General features: G+C 42.1%; 1 protein-coding gene across 23 annotated transcripts in view; it reads left to right on the top strand.

Annotated features, from left to right (window-relative positions):
- NEB (nebulin) overlaps positions 1-23,150 on the top strand; it is a 200,884-nt gene that overhangs the window by 171,987 nt on the left and 5,747 nt on the right. For 5 of the 23 annotated variants that reach the window (XM_084798870.1, XM_084798874.1, XM_084798871.1 and 2 more), the window contains 22 exons: positions 2,864-2,974; positions 3,429-3,539; positions 4,070-4,183; positions 5,128-5,232; positions 5,959-6,063; positions 6,635-6,739; positions 7,364-7,456; positions 8,612-8,704; positions 10,125-10,217; positions 10,718-10,810; positions 11,702-11,794; positions 13,510-13,602; positions 14,469-14,561; positions 15,071-15,163; positions 16,787-16,879; positions 17,185-17,277; positions 17,593-17,685; positions 18,525-18,632; positions 19,315-19,498; positions 19,742-19,834; positions 20,793-20,945; positions 21,323-21,429. In XM_084798870.1, the coding sequence (XP_084654996.1) occupies positions 2,864-2,974; positions 3,429-3,539; positions 4,070-4,183; positions 5,128-5,232; positions 5,959-6,063; positions 6,635-6,739; positions 7,364-7,456; positions 8,612-8,704; positions 10,125-10,217; positions 10,718-10,810; positions 11,702-11,794; positions 13,510-13,602; positions 14,469-14,561; positions 15,071-15,163; positions 16,787-16,879; positions 17,185-17,277; positions 17,593-17,685; positions 18,525-18,632; positions 19,315-19,498; positions 19,742-19,834; positions 20,793-20,945; positions 21,323-21,429 (2,319 nt within the window). The remainder of the gene's footprint in view (positions 1-2,863; positions 2,975-3,428; positions 3,540-4,069; positions 4,184-5,127; positions 5,233-5,958; positions 6,064-6,634; positions 6,740-7,363; positions 7,457-8,611; positions 8,705-10,124; positions 10,218-10,717; positions 10,811-11,701; positions 11,795-13,509; positions 13,603-14,468; positions 14,562-15,070; positions 15,164-16,786; positions 16,880-17,184; positions 17,278-17,592; positions 17,686-18,524; positions 18,633-19,314; positions 19,499-19,741; positions 19,835-20,792; positions 20,946-21,322; positions 21,430-23,150) is intronic. The other 18 variants (XM_084798879.1, XM_084798876.1, XM_084798878.1 and 15 more) reach the window with 18 other exon arrangements.

Genomic DNA, 23,150 nt, shown 5'->3' with positions numbered 1-23,150 from the left:
GCAATGACACCACCAAGCCAGTAAATGCCTGCTCAGCCCAGGAACGTTTCTAGCCTCCTGAAACGTTACCCTAAAGCAGTAGGAAAGTATAGCTTTGAAACCTAAAAATCTCGCTCAATGCCGAGATCCCACAACACAATCATTTTCTTTAAGATGTTTTGTTCCAGCAAACATTTTCATAAGATTAGGATACACTTATTCCTAAAAAATGAGAAAGTTATGTGGAATACGGCTTGAATTTTCCTTTGCTGAGTTTAAAGTTCCCGCTGCACAGCTGCATCACTGCTTCACCGCGCGGTCCACTTTGTGGGATGCCCCAAACCAAACAACAGAGCATCCATACCTGTGCACCCATGTCTACTGGGCCAGAAGTTTACTCCAGCCAAGCCAGGCAATGAGCCTGCTTTGCCCATCGATAGATGAATAACTATGGGGAAAGTGATGCTTTATATATACACAGTGGAGTTCTTCTGGCTCATAAAGGAAAGAGTCATGGAACCTGTAGGAAAGTGGATGGGACTGGAGGTCATCATGTCAAGTGGAATGAGCCAGACTCAGACACGTGTCCTAGGTTTGCAGAATCCACGAATGCAGAGAGGCAACTATTTGTGAAGAAGACCAGGAAGGAAGAAGGGGAAAAAAGAAAGACAAAGAGACAGAGCCCAAGATGGGGTGGGGGAGGTGCAGATATGATCAAAGTATACTATATACATGTATGGGGGAAAAAGTCAAGATGCCATATTCCCTATAATGAAAAGCAGAGATTTTAAAACAAACAAACAAACAAAAAACCTCTTTTTCACTTTGGGCCATAGTGGAGAATGGAACTTTATACTTAGACTCCCAGGGAAACGGGTCTTTGGGATCCTGCTTGCCTCTTCTCCTGGAAGCCTCTCTCCAACTATAACAACCAATGATTTGATTTTTGTTTGTTTGTTTGTTTTAAGAAAAATAGTTTGTAGACTTTCCTAGTATATGGAATGCAGGTCACGAAAAGTTTGAAACAGGTTCAAGTGATTGGTGAATCTGAATTAAGCACTACAGGGGTGTATTCTTGCAACTTTGGGGGTATTTAAAACCCCATGAAGATATGAAGTCACAAAAGCACGCGTCTAACATCTATTCCTGATCTCTGTGCAAGTGACGTCATGTGTTGAAGAGATCAGGGAAGAGGGGAATAACCCTTTCTCGCAATCACAGGTGAAACCACAGAGTCCTATGTTCCTGCTCACTGTCCACCTTGTCTGTTCAGAGATGAATAGGCTACAAGCCCCTTGATGCCTCCCTAGGGCCCAAGAGGACATGACTGTGTCTGTCTGCACCATAATGCCAGAGCCTAGCAACGTGCTGACGCATGGTCAGTGTTGACTGTTAAATGAAGAGGTAGAAATGGAAGATACAGCCAGGGTGGTGACATACACCTGTAATCTCAGCAGGTTTATGCAGGAGGATCATGAGTTCAAAGCCAGCCTGCCACATCTCCAAAAAATAAAATGCCATGATGGTGAAAAGTACCAAATGCTGGATCAGTCCCTCGGGTTCTTCTTCCTAATTTTATCCCTTGGAGCCGCTGCAAATTCTGAGAAAATATTTGTCCCCATTTTTAAAAAAAAAAAAAATGGTGAAAGAGCCAGTGAGATAATGGCTCAGTGGTTAAGAGCACACTGGCTGCTCTTCCAGAAGATCCAGGTTTGATTCCCAGCACCCATTGGCAGCTCACAACAGTCTGTAACTCCAATTCCTGAAGAATCCAACACCCTCTTCTGGCCTAGGCAGGCAATGCTCCCATACACATAAAAATAAAATAAAGTAAAGTGGGACAGGACCAGGAGATGGATGGGTCAGTATATAAGGCATGTGAAACCGAAGCCCAACAACCCAAGTTCCATCTTGAAGAGCCACAAGAGCCAAGGAGAGAACCAACCCCTGCAAGTTGTCCCTGCCCTCCACGTCCACACCACGGCCTGAGCAGTCATACACACATCACCCACAGTCATGGAAATAATTTTAAAAAAAATTTAAATGGGACAGTTTCAGGAAGAGAGTAGATTTTTTTCTTATACTTTATTGAATGCCTATGATTTACACGTCATGCACCAAAATCCCTCTCCTCCGCCCAGTAAAATAAAACGAAAAGTCTTGTCACAGAAGCTATAGTGTATCACACAGTATAGCCTTTTGCCCACCTATGTTTGCTTTCAAATGTTCATTGCTACGAGTCATGGGTGTGGTTGGAGGCCTACGCTAGCATCACTGTATCCTCACTGGGACTGCTGTCGGATATCCTGTTGTTGCTGTGTGTCAAGGAGATTCTTAATATTTGAATCTGTAGGTCCTGTCCCTTCATGTGTTCCAGCAGGTCATACATGGGGTAGATGTTGGGGTGGGGTTCACTCAGAGCCCTGGATCAGGGCCCACTCCCTTGTCCTCAGGGCAAGGCCTGCTCTCTCACTCCTGTGTCATCAGGGCAGGGCCAGCCCACCAGCTCTGGAGTCCCCAGGGCAGGGCCTGCTCTCCCACCACCATGCCATCAGGGCAGGGCCGGCTCACCTACTCCATGTCCTCAGCGCAGGACCCTCTAAGAGAGAAGATTTTAAGTTGATAGCCTATCCATCCTCCCACTGCGGTTAGGGTCAGCTCCATCACAACCTTAGATAGAGTCTGTGGGGGTCATGAAAGAGCTTCACAGTTTCTCGGGAGCCAGCAAAGTATTTCCAGAACAATGAGACAGTTTTCAAACATGTGACCTTGGTCAGAAGTGTGATTAAGAGGCCAAACCCTGAAAGAAAATATACTTGTTCTCCTTAGGACTGAAATGTGGATTCTAACAGTCTTTCTTGTTTTTCCTTCCCACTCATATTAGAAAGAATATAGGAAAGATTATGAAGAGTCCATTAAAGGCAGAAACCTGACGGGCCTGGAGGTCACGCCAGCTTTGTTACATGTCAGACATGCAACCAAAATAGCAAGCGAGGTAGTAGCCACTCGGCTTCCCTCCCTCTTCACCCAATAATCACACTAATGACTCATTGCTGTGTTCCTCCTGGGGTCACACCTGACGCAGACTCTCGGGTGGCATTCCCATGTTTGATACTACTGTCTAATCTATGACCCGTTTTAATTCTTCTAATTTTGAAAGTGGAATATCTAATAAAACACGCCTACCTTAGTATTCTATAGCAAATCTAATAAAACACGCCTACCTTAGTATTCTATTAATTTCTAGTTTTGTTTTTAATAATTAACAACAACTGTGAACCATACACCCTGCATTTACTCACGTATTTACTTACTCAACTGTTAAAAATTGGAATAGTTGTTTTATTTATTTATTCATTCATTCATTTATTTTGGTTTGGTTCTTGGCTCTTCACTGAAGAGAACAATCCAGTCTTTGTCAGTTTTGTTGATTTTATTTTGTAATATAGAAAGAGTATAGGAAAGATCTAGAAGAAAGCATCCGTGGGAGAGGTCTCACTGAAATGGAAGATACTCCTGACATGCTGAGAGCAAAGAATGCCACTCAAATCCTCAATGAGGTATAACCATGGCCAACTATTGCATGTACATAATTCGTATGGCACCTTCATCCTACCCAAGTTAAACCAAGAGAGAGAAAAATAATAATTATTAACTGCTGAACAAAATACATGTCAATTTCTGATGAGTAGATATGAAAACAGATTGTGTCTGTAGAAGTTGTCATAACCAATTAGAATCTGATACTACTTGATCTAGTTTTGATATATTCACACTGCTCATTTAAATGAAAGAATCATACCACCCTGGGATGGTGTGCACCTAAATTTAATCCTAATTATGTACCAAACTACATTTAAATTTTACTTTCTGTGTTAACGGACTTCCCTTGACTGATGCCACTGTACGTAGAGCAGGACGAACAAGCATGCTATCCTGTCTGGTGCAGGCAGCTGGCAAGGACGTCACCTGCAATTACTGAAGGGGCATGTTACGTGGATTTTTATTCATGCAGTTCTGTTACCATCCAAGAGAAGGCAGGTGACATTTTTCTTTAAAAACAAAACCAAAATAACCAATTCTTCTATAGAGAGAATATAAGCGAGACTTGGAGCTGGAAGTCAAAGGAAGAGGCCTCAATGCCATGGCCAATGAGACCCCAGACTTTATGCGGGCCAGGAATGCTACGGACATTGCCAGCCAGGTCAGTGCTTGTGCGCATGCTCGTCTTTCCAAAAGGTAGCCCTGGTTATAAGGATGTATTGTTGGCTCTCTTGTCATTGTATTTGTTGGACAGTGACATTGTTTAGCATCCTTAAGCATCTGCTGTAATGTGAGGCCCAGGGACTCTTTGCCAGGCTGCTTCTGTCTGCCTTTCTGAGTCTACCACCACTGGGGACATTCAGAACAAAATGCGGAAGCTGGAGGGTCAAATTAATATGTGGAACCGGGGCAGATTCTGACCAGCTTGTTTCTAAGTCAATCCACTCCTTGTCTGGCACTAAGAACACTTTTGCTTGTGGAGTCCTCTTTCCCCCCTGCTTCTAGACCTCAATTAAAAACACATCTTTTTAGGTACCAAGTGTTTGTAAGGCTCCCTCGTGTCAGATCTTATGCAAAAACAAAATAAGTCAAAAGATAAGAACAAAACAACAAAAACCCTGCTTTATCTACCCGAGATTCCCTTTGCCCGTACTCATCCATCCAAATGGAGAGGAAGTCTTTCAACAACCAAGACCTTTCTGATTCCCACTCTTTAATATAAAATTATAAACAGGAAGTGGGAAAGGTGGCTTAGCAGCTACGAGCCCAGGCTTCTCTTGTGGAGGACCTGGATTAGATTCCCAGAAACCCACATCTCAGCTCACTGCCCTCTATAACTTCAGCTCTAGGAGATCCAGCGTCCTCACCTGGCTTCTGCAGGCACCGGGCGTGCGTGTGGTGCACACACAGACATCACAGGCAAAACACCCACACATAGAATATATATATATATATCTTTAAAAACTATAAACACAACAGGAAGAAATGTTATTGAATGCCCGGGGGTGGGAGTGGGAAAGGAATATGATCACCTCTTAAGTCAACCAAGCTATCAGATGCTGTGCTTCATAAACACTCAGCGGACTGTTGGGTGCCCTTTTGCAGATTAAGTACAAGCAGTCAGCTGAAATGGAAAAAGCCAACTTCACTTCTGTTGTTGATACCCCAGAGATCATTCACGCTCAGCAGGTCAAGAACCTTTCTAGCCAGGTAAGGATGTTCCTCAGGGCAAAGGGTTCCTTAGTCCTGAGGAATTCTTTTCCCATAACTGTTTTCCCCACCACAACAGAAGGCCTTTATTTACAGTGCCGGTCTGAGTCAGAATTGAGATTTCTGAACCGGATTTAAAGATAGATTATATGAAGGGTTCGGGTGTGGACACCTCAGTGGCAACATGTGACCTCCTAAGCACTGGAAAGGAAAAAACTCAAGGCACGATAAGGGTACACTCACAATTGATGGCTATTTTAGCATCTGTTTATAATGTGAGTTTAAGGTGTATAAACGCATTGTGGAAGACACAGAGACCCCTCCATTTGTGCCTGGGACTGAGTCGTCACCAACTTAGGTGACACAACCTGAGGCATCCCAGGCTGGATAGCTTCCTGCAAATCCTGTGACAAAGAGCATGAAAGCTTGGCCTGGGGTGACACATACTTGTAATCTCAGCAGTTGGGGAAAATAGGATAGTGGGCTGTACAGCAAGACCTTGTCTCAGAAACAAACAAAAAATATATGTATATGCATATACATATATATGATAAAAATAAATAGCATTTCTTCCTACGTTAGTACTCTTCAGTAATGAGCAGGATGTACCTGCCTAGGCAGGATGCAACAACCCTTCCCTCGCCTGCAGTAGAAAGGCTGTTTCAGGTTTCCCAGCCTGCAGGACTGTGGGGCTTACCTTCTCTATTTCTTGGAACCGTTTCCCAGAAAAAGTACAAAGAAGACGCAGAGAAGTCCATGTCATATTATGAGACTGTTTTGGACACTCCAGAGATGCAAAGAGTCCGTGAGAACCAGAAGAACTTCAGCCTCGTAAGTTTCTGTTCGGCTAAGTCCCAGTGGTGGGATCCGGCTGGCTAAAGGGGTGTGGCTTCGGGGACATGCACTTGGCATCCTGTGATAGAGAGGAGCGGACATGAGTCTTCTCCGGGTTTCCCCCTGTGTTTTAATCCCCTGTGAGCAAGGAAGGCTCACCTGCTCAGTAAGTGGCTCCTTGTCACTGAATATAAATATTACCATCTTTTTTTTTAAACTGGTGACATGTCCTTTTTAAACTAAATCTCAGCAAGAAATACTTTTTTTTAAATTTTAATGTTTTAGGTTCTTAAAATTTAGTTTCTGTGTCTGTAGTCGAACATAGCTTGACATTAGAGGATGCTCTTTGTGAGGTGTGAGGCCCCAGGCTCAATCCCGGGAGTCTTTAGCCACGCTCCATCACTGTTTCTCTCCAAATTTCTTACTGACTTGGCTACCACATTGTGATTGTTGTGGGATGGGCTGTCATTAGTGTAAAATTCTAACTTCCCACCCACAATACAGAACAATTATAAAATGTGTAAGAGAATATTGAAATCTTAACAGGATATTTACTCTTTCTTCATAGCTCCAATACCAGTGTGACCTTAAAAACAGTAAAGGGAAAATTACAGTTGTTCAAGACACGCCAGAAATACTGCGTGTTAAAGAAAACCAAAAGAATTTCAGCTCGGTACATTCATGATTTACTTTCCATCTAAATGCTAACCTAATAATACTGTTCTCTTTAAGAAGGTACCCAGGCTGACACAGGCAATTAACCTCTAACTTGCCCAGTTAATGCTAGTGGGTCCCTGGTAAAATGCCCCAATACTTTGTTTCCAAACTATCACTCCAGAGAACAACTGAAATAACTTAAACCTAACAAAATAACTCTTCTCTTTCTATACGTATTTTTTTAATCTCAAACAGTAACTCAGACAGTAACACGTGTTGTATTGTTTCAAGAAGATGGATTTCTTTGTGATGTGGTTTTCTTTTATTAGCCTTCTCCAAAATAACTGACTGACTGTGCATTTCTTTAATCAGTTCTGTGGTTTTTAATCAGTGTTTTCTGGTTTTTTTCCTCATTCTGTATTAATATGCTGTGATATTTTGAAGAGAACTCTCACAAGCTGGCAAGTGACTGGTCTTGCCTCTGGTTCGGGGCGTTGATTCTGACAGGACGGCCACTCTGTCTCTTGCCTGGAAACACTGTAGCATCTGTTTTCACAGAAGCCACATGGCTAGGCCCTCTCCAGGCACTGCCGGGGTTCCTCTCTTTCTGTGTAACACTGTCCTCACTCTGAATTCCCAGGTTTTATACAAAGAGGATGTGTCCCCGGGAACAGCAATTGGAAAGACCCCTGAGATGCTGAGAGTGAAGCAAACGCAGGACCACATCAGCTCGGTAAGCACATGTCAGAGCCGCTCATCCTATTCGCAGCCTGTCTTTGAGAAATCTGTGACTTCTGAGTTATACCCAAAACTTGTCACCAGAGACAGGGTGACCGCCATCATCGCATGCTATGTGCCACCTCCTAAAGGTGAGGTTAGATGTGGAAAGCAGAGACTAATGAGAAAACAGGACATATCAGCATTAGAGAATGACTTTCCAGAGACACATGTGGCTACATCTGTCCTAATCAAATGCACTGTTGGATATGAAGAGGCTGGCAGACAGGAAGCCTCTTCCTACTTATGCATTCTCTGGTTGCCACTGGCTGCCAAGAAGTCTTGTTCAAAAAAAAAAAAGGGGGAAATGGCAAAGCCTAGAATAATTATTCTCTCTGATAAATCTTATGGCTTCCCATCTCATCCTACCTGGGGTGTGAATCACCCTTTGACCCAGGACATTCTAGAAGTGCATGCTACCTGTTCTCCCTAGCTGTCTGCACGGCCAAATTTTACTCCTGCACCATTTGTGCACAGGTAGCCCTTATTTTATTAGGGATGGCCCCAAAGTGCAAGAGGAGCAATGCTGGCCACTCAGACAGTCCAAACAGCTTCACTGGGCTTCGTCTGTGTAGACAGGTCAAAGGATTTATTCTACATAAGAAGCAGAGGGAGGCACGGAAGGATACATGTGATGGGAGAACAATTGAGTTGTAATCTGAATAAATTAATTAATATATATAAATAAATAAATAATAAAAATGCAAATAAAAATGCCAAGGTCACTGAGAGATACATTAGGATGAGTGTTATATCTATGAACTTGGAAAAGAAGGGAAGAAACCCATGCTTGTTTGCTGCTGTGCCTCAGAACTGCAAAACAGAAAGCCACAGTCCATGGTAAGCAGTTAATTTAAAAAAAAAAAGTCAGTGTGTGGTGGCGCACAGCTTTAAACCCACCACTCACTGAAGCAGAGAGAGGTGGATCTCTGTGAATCTGAGGTCAGCCTGGTCTATAGAGAGAGAAACACGAAACTAAAGGAAAGATGGGGTGTGACCCAATGGTAGAATGTGTACTAATGGTGCACACCAGGTCTACTAGTCAACCTTGCACACGTGGCGGGAAGAATTCAGCATGCAGTAATACCTTTGCATCCCTATTTCCGTGTAGGTCAAGTATAAGGAAGCAGTTGGGCAGGGAACTCCGATCCCCGACCTGCCCGAAGTGAAGCGTGTGAAGGAGACCCAGAAGCACATTAGCTCGGTACTGACACTTGCATGCAGTTGTGTGATTGGCCGCCTTTCAGCTGGTACCCTAGTTCCATCCATCCCTTCCTTCTGCCAAAGGCCCTCCCATACTCGGGGATGCTGTGACTCCTCCCTGTCCCCCTCAGGTTGCAGAAGTAGCCAAGAGGCCTTGTATAGCTTATTCCATTTGACTCCTTAACTCTCTGTGTTACAAACTTCATTTTGAGTTTTCTGCCCACTAACCTGGAAAAAAAAAATGCCCACGGACTCCGTGTTGCTTTGGGGGACAACTTTTGCCCTTCTGTAGTTTTCTTCTACTCAGGTGCTCCACCTGCCTCTGCCACCGTGTGCTGGGATTCTCAGTGCACACCAAGACACCAGGCCTAGGCTGGAACTCATTAAGAGGGAAGGAGCCAAGAGGTTTAGAAAGTGGGCATCCCTTAACAAAATTTACAGTTCTTAGGTGGTACCCCTAAAGGGAAACAGATTTAGGGCAAGCACAGGGGACACGGTTCAGTGGTAGGACACTTGCCTATCAAGCAGTAGGCCCTGAGTTCAATCCCAACATCACAAATAAACCATAAAAATAAACACAGTGGGAAAAGGCCAACCAACAAGACCTAGCTTACTTGATCCTGCAGTCATGGCTAAACATTTCAGAGAAAGATGCTCTTCCTGAAATGCAGATTATCCTTGCTCATATCAAGTGTCCAACTCGGGATCACCTAAGGCTTCATTAAAGCTGGGGAGTGGTGATGCATGCCTGGAACCCCAGAACTCAACGCTGAAGCAGGAGGAATACTGGGAGTTTAACACAGTGGGGGCTAAGTAGCCTAAGAGCCTGTCCTGTGTGTGTGTGTGTGTGTGTGTGTGTGTGTGTGTGTGTGTGTGTGTGTGTACATATGGTAAAATGCTAAGAAATTCATTAGGAAATGCACAAAATTCTCAATCGCTCTGAAGGAATAAGGATCAGAACATCACATGGTTAGAAAATTATAACAGAGACACATGCTTCGACTACAGACATGTAGACCTACTATGCTCAAGACATTAAGACTAGATACAATAAAATGGTTATCTTGGGTTGGTGTGTTTTAATTTTTTTTTTTTTTTTTTTGACGGGGAGGTTACTGGCAACTGAGCCCAAGGCTTTGCACATGCTAGTCAAGAATGTTTCTCGTTGTTAATGAAATGTGTTACCATAATTCAATGCATTTTAAGAATATACTAAGTATTGGCTGTGGAAAATGCAAAATTTGGTGCCCAGTTTTCAAAGGGGCAAAATTTCCACAAATATCTATGGACTCTGTTTCCCTCTGTCCCCAAGTTGATAAAAGCAGCTTGTTTATATGGACGCCCACCAGAGCCCCTCACGCAGCTGTCGTCTGAAGCATTTGTGGTCACTCTGCTTTCTGGCTGTTCTAATTATTCCGCAGGTTATGTACAAAGAAAACCTGGGCACAGGCACCCCAACCACGGTCACCCCAGAGATTGAGAGAGTCAGACGCAATCAAGAGAACTTTAGCTCGGTATTTACAGATATACGAGATAAGAAATTCTTTCCCATTAAAAAAAAAAAAAAACTACCAGATAACCAACTTTTCAAAGTAACAGCTTAATGATTCTGTGTGTGTTTGTGTATCATCTTCTGACGAAAACCACCTGACCTGATTCAAAATGGCCACCCTTCTCCTTGCTCTTTAACATTTTTAGCAACTGACTGGTGTGAGTTAGAACTGAAATACTGTTAGCACCATTAACAAGCTTCCTCCGGGTGCTTGCACCCTAGAACCAAGTGCTTCCTACCGTACCTTCCTAAGACATAGAGATGTACATTTCTTCTGTGAAATTGTGACATGTGAAAGCATTGCCTTGACTAAATACTGCTATCTAAAAATCCCTTCCTCACCCATGCCCCACCCTCCCCACGCTCCCCTCCCTTCCCCTCCCCCCTCTCCCCTTCCCCTTCCTCCCTCCTGTGTCCGTGCTTGTTTTAAATGTCTTCTGGGTACTTTCTTGTATCTCACAGGTCTTGTACAAAGAAAGTTTGGGGAAAGGAACCCCTACAGCCATCACTCCAGAGATGGAGCGAGTCAAACGCAATCAAGAAAACTTTAGCTCGGTATTTCTTAGGGGCAAAATTCCCAACCCTAATTCTCACTAAAATAATAGTAACATTACTGTCTTTAACATACAAATGTAAAATTACTAAGCTCATATAATGAAAGAATGATACCAATATTACTTCATATTTCAACCCAAACCTAATGCAATCTGTAATACTGGTGTGAAATTTTAACTGTTTTCTGTACAACACAGCTTTGTATCCATTCCCTTAAAAACCTACCGTTCTTCGTCTCCTTCCTCTAGTTCTAACTAGTGTGGTACAAGTCAAAAGTTAAATCTAACATCCTTCCTCAAAGGATAGCATTAATCAGAATTGTATTTATTGTGGCTTGATTTTTTTTTAAATAGTTGTAGCTTTTCCTAAACAGTCATGATTCTTAAACATCTACATTTGAAGACAAAAGACTGATTCATAGTAACTCAGAAAAATCTATTTATTTATGTCAGTGAGTGTTGTTGTATGCCATACAAGATCAAAGTGAGCTTTCTCGTGGAGTGTCTTCGGGGTCACTGCCAAGCTGATTTATGTAGTTTTAATGTTTATGAATATTTAGTCTCCCCAAACCCTCTTTTTTTCTGATGCAGTGTTGTCTCTAACTCATTATAGATAGTAACTACAGTCAGCTTAAATGTTGTATGATAAAGCCTAACCCTGTGTATTTGAAGAGTATGTGTAAGCTAAGCAACCCTGTGTGTGCACTGAGGACCCCGAGAGACCAACTGTGACATAGTGTGCAGCCAAAAGCACAGAGGAGTTCCTCACTCACTCTATTTCTTAGTCTTATTTTACTTTGTAAGAACAAGAACTCTTCAAGATTTATTATAAAGTGAAATCTGCCTAAAAGCTGGCTCCTGGCTGATACGACTGTCGGTTCTGTGCACGCAGATATTGTACAAAGAGAACCTGAGCAAGGGGACCCCCCTACCTGTCACCCCTGAGATGGAAAGAGTCAAGCGCAATCAAGAAAACTTTAGCTCGGTATTTGCGAGACAGTTCCTTTAACTCCATATTAAAAAGAATTAATTTCAATAAGGCAAAAACTTTTACTGTTTGTCCCTTTATAATAATTTTTAACAAATTCTTTGAAAAAGCAAAAACAAAACAAACTCACCAACTGAATCTTTCTGTCCTAGATTATTTTACTTACCATTTAATCTCAATGCTTTGTCCTTTCTTTATGTTAGATGCATAGGTGTATCTGATTAACTTGGTGTCTGTATGTGCTGTTAGGAACTGGACTGGTGGGCTAGGCAGGTGCTCTACTGCTTAGAGCCTTCCCTTAACACTCTGAATTGGTTCCTTTCCTTTACAGTGTTGCTAGTTTTGGTACTTTTGAAATTAACTGATTTCCAAACACCTAAACCTTGGAGCTGGTATTTACTTGGGAATCTTTCAATCTGATGTTTCTTAGTTAGCGTAACAAGAAAAGACACTGATCCAAGGCTTGGGGGGTCAGTTTGGCGGGTGGCATGGGGGCCCATAATTCCCTTGTTTGGGAAAGTGGAGACCTTTACTACAGGTCCCACCTGGATAAACAGCAAAGAAAAATATTCAGCGTTGGAACAATTGTCCTAAACAAGCCATTTTATGACTAGAAATCTATGCTTTCCTAAAAAAAAAAAACAAAAAAAAAAACAGGATCTTACTATGTAATCCAGGATGGTTTGAAACGTGCTAACCTCTGGCCTCAGCCTCCCTAGTGCTAGGACCATAGGCAGGTTTTTCTTTTTTAAGCACGCCAATTAAGTCAGGATACATTCATATACGCTATTGTGTTTCTAATTATTAACTGATGTTTCAGAAAAAATTCCAATAATAAATAACCTGTGGTCCTTCCATATAAGGAACTTCTGGGCCTGACATGGAAATTCACGTATCCTCTGAAAATGTAACTAGATCCACGCTGGGGAGGAGGGTAGATCTGAAATGTGCGTCATTTTAGTGAAGTACTTCCTAACAGTTTGGCACTATCACACGTTTGATCAGTTAACTCCCTTTGAGTCTCCCTTTTCTTTTGTTCCTAATTACTTCTCACTAACTTGTCAATTGCAGTGCATTTTCGTTGTACGCTGATATGTCTTTTGGGGTATTCCGTTTACTGGTTTTCCTATGAGTTCATTTTTTCCTTTCTTGGGAAAGGTATTGCTTCTTAAATTTTATTTTTATTATTTATATATTACAGTGTGTTCTTGTGTATCTATTTGAAATTAATTATTATAATGTCCCTGTTCAATTTTTCTCATTGTCAAAGTATGATTTGTGTTATCTACACAGGTTATAGTAAACAATATTGTCTAGTGGTGCCCAGGCCTTTTAGATACTATGGGAAAGACTGTACTGTATACTAAATACAGACTTTTGGACTTGATCGTTTCTGTAACCTTAACAGACTTAATGTAGTGAGAGATCACAGATTCAGTCTGTAGTTGTAAATGCCTATTATGCTCTAAGACAAATGTTTTATGTAGGAAAAAAAAAAGCACTATTTGCTGACTGATAAAGTTATCTCTGGCGTACTGAGCATGTCTATGCTCTTATGTAACAGTTTGCATTTCTCCCTTAATTCTGTGGGTTGGAGTAGAAGGATGAGCAGGTGAGGTTGTACTTATCACACAGCTGGCCAGGGCAGGGGGCGTGGCTTTTCCTGCTCTGACTGCCTGTGTTCTCCTCCGGTGCTTTCTTGTGTCATCCAGGTGTTGTATAAAGAAAACCTTGGGAAAGGGATTCCAATCCCCATCACTCCAGAGATGCAGAGAGTCAAGCACAATCAAGAAAACTTTAGTTCGGTATTTAAAACAAAACAAAACCCAAAACCCTTTAACTGTCCTTTAAAATGCTATTAAAAAAAAAAAAAGATTAATGGCTAGAACTTTAAAATTTAATTAACTCATCCCAGTTTTAAAATGATGACCTGTTTTGTATCCAACTTAATGCTGCCATTCCCCGTGATTCAGTTTCCTTGCCTTGGTTAAACATTAACCTGGTCATTAAAAGTTTTCCAGAGTAAAAAAATAAAATAAAATAACACCATCGCGTGTCTGAGCAGCTGTGGTCACCTTGCTTTGGCAACTTTCATGGGAGCATGAGGCTTCAGAGTGCCAGTCGTGAAGATCCACCCTCGCTTCCTATCCTAACCTCCTGTCTCCTGACATGGTCCTCCTGAAGTTTCCTTCTTAGCATCCTATTATTACTACAGTTACCTTAAAAGTAATTGTCCCCAGTGTGTTCACCCAGACTAAAAATCACTTTGACTTCTTTGGAAAGTCAACAAAAATACGTATGAATCCTCCCATTGATCATACTTACAAAACTCAAACATTCTTCACATGGTTTATGAAAGTAACTTCCTTGGTTTGGTTCGCGTCTCCCGTTTTTCTCTCATAATGACAACTAATTTCTCTTTTCATAGTGCTCTTTATTGCTTATGCTGAAGAAATGAGCTCAAACAACAAAAATAACAGAACTCCTTTAAATGTCTTCGTTTCTGTGGTTTCTTCCTGCAATCCTTTTGTCTTACAGGGTGACGCTTCCGACTATTTCCCCAGCCCTAACTGCTCTTCCTCCCTCCTGTCCCACAGCCACCCGCTCTGCTCTACAGAGAGGGAAAGTGACTGATGGCTCTTTCTGTTCTGCATGCTTTCCTATCACATAGGTGCTCTACAAAGAAAACCTGGGGACAGGAACCCCAATCCCCATCACTCCAGAGATGCAGAGAGTAAAACTCAATCAAGAAAACCTTAGCTCGGTATTTTGGAAAGAAAAGAGGGGAAGACACCATCTAACTGCAGAACCAAACTCACCGTTAAACCCTCTTCCTTCCCTTCCTTTGCTTCTAACGTATCTTTGTAAATGGATATTCGTCCTCAGTTTACGTTTTGATTTTTTTTAACTTCACCTGATGATTTAAAACATTTTTTAAATGAGTAAACATTTTAGTTTTGTGGATAACAAAACCAAGTTCTAACCGTCTCAAACCCCTGCAACTGATTAGGATGTGCTATGCTCACACAAATGGGGCAGGGAGAGAGTAGGGGACCTGACAGTGTGGATGACTTAACAGCCTTTCCTAGCTAGCAGTTTAGGTCCTTGCTTCCGTGACTCACAGCTTCCCTGGCCCAGTAACAGCTTCCTTAAATAGCACATGGTCTTGTGAGCATAGAACTCCCAGCTCCTGTGTTATTTTATACCAAAGAGGTTGACCTTACCTTCAAATGTCACTTACCATCGTTTCTCTGATGCTTTCTCATCGTACAGGTGCTATACAAAGAGAGCATGGGCAAGGGAACCCCTTTACCTGTCACTCCAGAGATGGAGAGGGTCAAACACAATCAAGAAAATATTAGCTCGGTACTCTGACAAAAAAAAAATGACTTTCATAATTTTAAAACTACTTCAATGACTTAAAATAATCCCTATTAATCCTACTTTTGAAAGCACATTAAGCCTTGGCGATTTCTTGACACTTATTCTTCATTCTTACCTGGCCTTACCTTATTTCATAACAAAATTGCTTTATTCCATTTAAAATTCTAATATTGAGGTAACAGATTTTCCTGCAAAATATTCTGCTCCTTTCTACCCAAACTTATTCCTGCTGTACCCAAAGTCTCTTTGTTTTGTGTGCTTGAGAAATTGGGGGTAGAGTGTTTTGAGGTGAAACAGAAATTATATAATGGGTCCTTCTTAAATATTGACATCTTTGATGGCTTGGGGTTCTAATTTACCCCACCTGACTTGAATCTTTTGTAGTGCATAGGATTGGTCTGCTGACCCTTGCACAGGCTAAGGTGTCCTCTTACACTGAGCTATATCCCAAGCCCTACTATGACAGATATGGGCAAAGAGACCTTGGGCAAGTAGCTCCTGATCTTCACCCATAGAAAATGATGTAAACTTCACCCAGTGGTGTTTTTCACAATTGAGTAAGTTGCTGAAAAAGGAAAACACATCACCAGAAGGGCTCCCTGTCTTAGTGATCTTAGTTTTGGTTTCGTTGTTTTTACTGTGATCTTCAGTGCTAGCTGTAACAATCTACTTCCCCCAAGCTTGTGTTCTCTGGGATTAATCTGTCAGTGGCTGAGAAATAAGGTTTGTATGGATGTCAGTGAAGTCATCCCTCAGCCTTTAAACCACCTGAACGATTCTCTGGTCCATCAGAACCACCTGGGAGCTGGTTAAACCAGGCTTCTGGGTCTGGCCTGTGCTCCCTTTGCTTTGTCAGTAGCTGCCGGCACATTTCTAGTAAGTTCTCAGCTGATAGTGACCAGCTATTCCAGGGCTTAGAGAACTTCTGGAAGAGAATCCCTCCTTAGTGCCACCTCCCAAGTGCCCTGGGCACCTAGGGCACTGAGGGAGACATGGAAGTTGAGGATTTATCATGACACGTGTCTTCTGCTTGTACATGCTGGGAATGTAATTGATGAAAACATTTCTCATGGCTGATAAGTATGAATATTTAGTGAACTAAATAAGCAGAACAGAGGAGAGTAAGATAAACACTTGCGGGGGGCGGGGGGTGGGGGTGTGTCTACAACTTTATTCCGTATGAGAGCCTGTGCTGCAAAAAATGCCCATTAAAGAGCCGTTGTATTGGGGCAACTTCAACCTCCATGGTACAAGCCCTCATGGTAACCCCAACTTGATGATGTGTGAGTGGACAGTCACATACTAGTGGTAAAATGATGGTAGTGCTTCCTCCTTTCTGAAACATCACAGTTCTCACTTGCAGTCTGTGAGTTTCAGTGCAGGGGGACCATAGAAATGTGTGTTTGGGTCCTGCTCTAACTACAGTCAAGTTCTCCTTTGAAAACAGACTGCTATCTAACCTTAGCACCTAAATGATTTGGTGTCCCACCGCCCAAGGCCTTGTCAAAATTGAATGTATTATTCTATTTGTTCTTTTGGTAATTGTAACTCTTTTGTTGTTGTTGTGTCTCCTTTTGGATTTTTGGATCCACTGGACTCGTTTAGGTGTTATACAAAGAAAATGTGGGGAAAGCCACCCCAACCCCTGTCACTCCAGAGATGCAGAGAGTCAAACGCAATCAAGAAAACATTAGCTCGGTATTGTCTTGAGAAATGAAAGTGCTTCTAATTTTGCAAAGTAACTCTTGTTGCAGTTTGGCCTGCTCTTAATCCCATTTAAGGTTAAAATCAAATAAAGTGCCAGTTATGCTTTAATCTCCTCTAAACAGCACACGGCCCTTATCATTGCCATTAACTGGTTTTGCTTTTTTCTTGAAAGCTAGTCTCACTAATAGCAGTAGGCTACACTTACTGTTTTCCTCTCCTCCCCAGCTATATTTATATTTCATAGTGAGCATTGCCTTCCGGTGAGTGGCTTCTAGCTTCAACTTTGTTTCTCACAGGTGCTATACAAAGAAAACATGGGGAAAGCAACCCCCACACCCTTTACTCCTGAGATGGAAAGAGTCAAACGCAATCAAGAAAACTTTAGCTCGGTATTTGAGAGGGAAAATGAACCATTAAATTTCTAACAAGCCTGACCATCGTGGCTACACCACTAATTCTTCTCACAGTGTTTCCAAGACTTGTGATACCTTGGCCACTTCAAACCAATGACCCACCCTTGCTAGTTCACACTGAGTTCAAGTCTCCTCTCTTGCTTTCTACTGTTAACATTTTAATGGCTTTCTCTTCTTGAGGTGTTTCTTATACTGTGTGACATGATTGGGCCATAACAACAGCGAAGTTCTGACTTTTCAGAATTGTTTCCTCCGCTTTCTGATGTTGGGATGCTCTCTTGGCTCCTCTAGGTATTGTACAAAGAGAATATGAGAAAAGCAACACCAACACCCGTCACTCCAGAGATGGAGAGAGCTAAACGCAACCAAGAAAACATTAGCTCGGTATTTCCCAAGAGAGCAGTGGAGCAACTTGGAATTAACATTTTAACATCATGAAAACATGCCTTTTTGACTCAACTGAAAAAGACACTAAAACTTAAAACAAAGATAATGCAACATCTTGGAAAATGTTTTCATATCATAAAAATGTGTACTTCTTTTCACTGAAAATTCACACTAAAATTAATTCAATCATGCTTTTCCATTTCAAATGATCATACTAAACATAGGATAATTGTCAATGGCTTTGTTCCTCTTACACTTGACTCTAAGGTAGTTTTTCATAACCAGCTATAACAAATTGACCCCTAACACCATCTACCATCTGCTTTTATTTCTAAGGTACTTTATTAAATGGGTAATACTCAGAAATTACTATCTTCACTTTGATATTCTTGTGTTTTGTGTCTGGAAAACTCTGATTTTGGTTTCGGCATATTGGTTTATGTGATCTGGTCATTATCTATGAAAAATGGCTACATGCTTAGAAGGCATGTCTTTCCAGTTCCCTTCCCTATCAGATTTAACGCAAAATGCCATCAAATATTCTGGCACTGGTATTGTAATTACAAGTAAATTCAAGAAGGCACTTTCTTCCTCTTTTTTTTTTTTTCTTATTTATACTGTGCCCCTTCTCCTTTGGAAATGAAGCATTTTCATTTCCAAAGTTGAAACAAGTCTTGTATCTTTTAATGCCAGCCTTGCCAGTCCTTGTGCTGATCTGGTACACCTGATCCAGTACCTGGCTACTGTCTACTGACTTAAATTTACCTCACTAGTCCTTGAGCATGAGAACTAGAAGAGCCCCATGCCATGTATTCATGCATGTCTCTCCTCCACAGGTTCTTTACTCTGATAGCTTCCGGAAGCAAATACAAGGTAAAGCTGCCTATGTGCTGGATACCCCAGAGATGAGACGGGTTAGGGAAACTCAACGGCACATCTCAACAGTAAGTTAGAAGTTCTTTTTTAAAATATATATTAATGTATAACTTTTGCACTAACCAAGGACAATACAAGTAGTAAACAGCGAATCCCTACTCTGATCTACCCAATGGACAGGACATTCTCCACAGTTAGGTGGAGAGCGGGGACTGACTCTAACGTGAACTCTGGTGCCCCATATTTGACCACCTCCCCTTGGTCAAAAGAAAGAATAAGCAGGCTGCCAAGATGAGACTTGATGGCCTATGACCATATAGTGGGGGAGGAGGTCCCCCTCGGTTTTAGACCTAGGGGAGGGGAATAGGGTGAAAGCGAGAGGGAAGGAGGAGCGGGAGGATACAAGTGATGGGATAACAATTAAGTTTTAGTCTGAATAAATTAATAAAATTAAATTTTTTAAAATGTGTATGTATTGCCTGCCTGTCTGCCTGTGTACTATATGTGTGCAGTAGCTGCAGAGGCCAGAAAAGGATATTGAATCTCCTGGAAATGGAGTTACATGTGTTTGTGAATTACCTCATGTGTGATAGGAACTGAACACAGGTCCTTTTTGAGAACAACATGTGCTCTTAACCGCTGAGCCATCTCTCCAGCCACACAAGTTATCTGATTGGCTGTCCAGCCTGCTGGGATATATTCAGAGACGACCAAACTACCATAGTTTCATAAAGAAAATTCCTATTTCAGGTAAAATATCATGAAGACTTTGAGAAACACAAAGGCTGCTTCACACCAGTGGTGACAGATCCTATCACTGAGCGAGTAAAGAAAAACACACAGGACTTCAGTGACATTAACTATCGAGGTATTCAGAGAAAGGTGGTAGAAATGGAACAAAAACGGAATGACCAGGATCAAGATACTATTACAGGTAATTGGAAACAAAATGACAGAATTGTATCAATTGCCAAGGGACTCAAATCTGTGAAAGAAACCCCGGTCTGCAAAGCTGAGATATCAGTGGCATCGTCTGCCATCTTGGTTGTGAGGAGACCAAAACCTAAGCCAAACAGGAGCAGCCCAGCCTTCCTGTGACTGCTGACTCTCCCACTTGGATCTCAAGTTACAGACAAACACAAGAACACGTGTTCTGACCACCGGCTTTTCCTTTCAGGTCTCCGTGTCTGGCGTACTAACCCTGGCTCAGTTTTTGACTATGATCCAGCAGAAGACAACATTCAATCCCGAAGTTTGCACATGATTAATGGTATGCACACCCTCAGTGATTCATGACATAACCACCACCGTCTCGTGGATTAGAGTCAATGAATGTTCCTTACCTCCAGGGTTTTTCATCTTCAGAGCTTGCTCACTGACTGGTGGGCCAAACTAAGCATGTTGAGTTTAGGAGAAGATTTTGACAAACTGTCTCACTTCATGGCTCCTTCAGGTCCCATTATCATTTTTGTTTTCCTAAAATTAGTCTTGTTAGAGAAAAGGTGATAAAATACATAGGTGAAGAGAACATGCACACTCACCAGGAACATTGTGAACTACTTGTGTTAGGGGCATATTCACAAGACTAGTGGGACATACTCATGCTGTCTGCTCACATACAGAATAAACCAGTGGGCCAGACAGCACTGTGTACTCCTTTAATCCCAGTAATTGAGAGGCAGAAACAAGCAGATCTCCTTGAGTTTGCTCTACACATTGAGTTCCAGGCCAGCCAGTTTTACACGGTGAGACATGATTTTTGTTCATTTTGAAGTATCATGTTGCGCTGTTCTTTAAAGGTTTATACTGTAGTCTGTAGATAGAGAGACCAGTAATAACTCCTGGTTCTACCCTGACATGTGCAATTTTAAGGGTGTGCCCACACTACAGTGGGACGGAGGAAAGGCATCTCCATCCATCTGGAAGTGAGGGAGGTCTTTCTGGAGAAACCTAAAATGAAGTATGAATGTGATTGCTCTCTCTAGTCATTGAAGTGAGCCAGGAAAGGGGTGCGGTGATGGGAAGGCCCATAGTTAAAGACAGACTTGAGTCTGAAATCTCCTTGTGTCACCTAAGTCTCATCTGTAGAGTAAGAACAACTAATACACTAGAAAGATTGTATGTAAGCCATAGAAAACCACATAGAACCACCATGCTTGACAAAAACAAATGAATGCAATGGAGGCATCACTGCTGTAGAAATCTTATCTTTGCTACATGTTTCCTAGTCCAAGCTCAACGCCGGAGCAGGGAGCAGTCGAGGTCTGCCAGTGCTCTGAGTATCAGTGGGGGCGAGGAGAAGTCTGAACACTCGGAAGCTGCAGACCAGCACCTTTCCACATACAGTGATGGAGGTGCCTTCTTCTCTGCGACGTCAACAGGTACAAGTAGGCTTTCCCAAATGGGCATTGTCATTGCCCACCTTTAATCCCAGCATCTGGGTGGCCTTGGCAGGATGACTGCAAATCTGAGGTCAGTATGTGCGACATAGGGACTGTCTCAAACAAATAAATACAACAATTCAGGGGATGGTACTGACTGACAGCCATGAGGTCAGCTCATAGGTTGTTAATAATCAATCTTTTAAAAGTTATTACTTTCCTGAGAAAGACTAAATTGTGGAGTTTCGTGTTTAATTTTCATAATTTCACTAGCTCTTCTCTTCAGAGGTCATTGAAAAAAAAGACAACATTCCTTGGCTGGTAAACACAGATGAACTGTCTACCATATGCCTTTACAAGCCATTTCTTCTTTGCAGCTTACAAACATGTGAAAACCACTGAGCTCCCACAGCAACGGTCATCTTCAGTTGCCACCCAGCAGACAACACTGTCTTCTATCCCATCACACCCATCTACTGCAGGAGTAAGTAAAGAGAAGCAGGAACAAACTACTAGATGTGTGTGTGTATTTCTTTTTAATTCTGATTATAAAATGTATATATGTATATACATATACATACATAAACACACAGCCTACTGGGTTCATAAAGTGTTGCTTATGTGAATTTTTAGGGCTGACCACTTGGTATTAGATAACCAATGAAGGACCTCATTCCAGCCTGATTCTCCTCTCTCATTAACTACCTATAAATCTTCATTTAGGTCTGTAAGATTCCTCCAATTGTTGTCACTGTTCAGGACTTGTTTAGGCAGTCATATTGTTGACATTTCATGCATGCAGCTCCCCTGTCCTATATATTAGGCATGTCCTGTAGCAGGCATCCTGGTCCTCTGGCTTCTTTGAAGGGGGGTAAGAGCCCATACTCATCTGCAGGCATAAATACTGAGAATACAGTTGGAGATTATACTGGTTTTGGAAAGACACAGTAGTAGGCTCTCCTCTAGTTTCCATTGGGTAGTTGATAGGGAGGAAATTCTCCATTGAGCAGGCCTTAAGTTCAGTTAGATAGTTGTTGGCTATGGTCAAGACACAAGTGTCATTATTGTCTTTTAGGGATACTTCTCTGTGCTGCTCATGGCTGTAGTTCATAAGCATCACAGCTGCGTAGGGCAGTTGATTTCCTCACTTGGAAGCTTGCACAGCACCTTCAGATATTATGAGAGTCATCCTCAAGAAGGAGACTTTGAGGTCTGATCCAGCTAGACCCACAGTCTTGTATCTGAAGTGGGTAGTGTCTTCAGCAATAGGAACTTAACCTTACTGGCAAGCAACCAAGAACAACAGGAACAGGCTATATGGTTTTGGGGATCTCTTGAATTCTTCTACCTACAACTCCAAAGGAGGTGTTTTTGGTTTTGGTTTTCATTCCTGGTACTGGGGTTTTTGTTAGACAGTCTATGGCTCTTATGGTAGCATTACCATCCCAGTGATATCACCTCACTAAAAAAGTATATGTAAGCTGGGCATGGTGGTACACACCTTTAATCTCAGCACTCAGGAGGCAGAGGCGGGAGGATTGCTGTGAGTTCAAGGCCAGCCTGGTCTACAAAGTGAGTCTAGGACAACTAAAGCTACACAGAGAAACTGTCTCAAAAAACAAAAACCCAAAATTTATCAATTACATGTAATTATACATCATATGGACATAAAAGGATCGTCTATGGTTTTTTATGTATACAGTGCTCTGCCTGCATGTACACCTGTAGGCCAGAAGAGGGCATCAGATCACGTTATAGATGGTTGTGAGCCACCATGTGGTTGCTGGCAGTTGAACTCAGGACCTCCAGAAGAGCGGTCAGTGTAGTTAACCTCTGAGCCATCTCTCCAGGCTGCCTATGGTTTTTTCAAACAGCCTCAGCACTCTTTATCCCTCCCATCGCCCCCAGCACCTGTGCCCTGCTGTTCCCGCTCTAGACCCTCACTCCACGTCCTTTATTTCCACTTCTTTCATTGTTTCTGCAGTTACTCCAGGCAATGCATTATCTTTCTGGGTCTGGGTTACCTTGCTTAGTATAACCTGCAGTCCATCCATTTACCTGCAGATTTCAATGTTTTGTGTGTGTTTAACTGAACAGTACGCCATTCGGTATATATATATATGTTCATCATCCCTTCATTAGTTAAAGGACTTTTGGGCCTCTGCAGGTCCTAGCTTTTGTTGAGTAGAGCAGCAATGAACTTGG

The sequence above is a fragment of the Acomys minous genome, assembly GCF_964271855.1.
Source record: "Acomys minous genome assembly, chromosome: 10".
NCBI classification, from domain to species: Eukaryota; Metazoa; Chordata; class Mammalia; order Rodentia; family Muridae; genus Acomys; species Acomys minous.
This window is presented reverse-complemented; position numbering and strand designations above follow the sequence as displayed.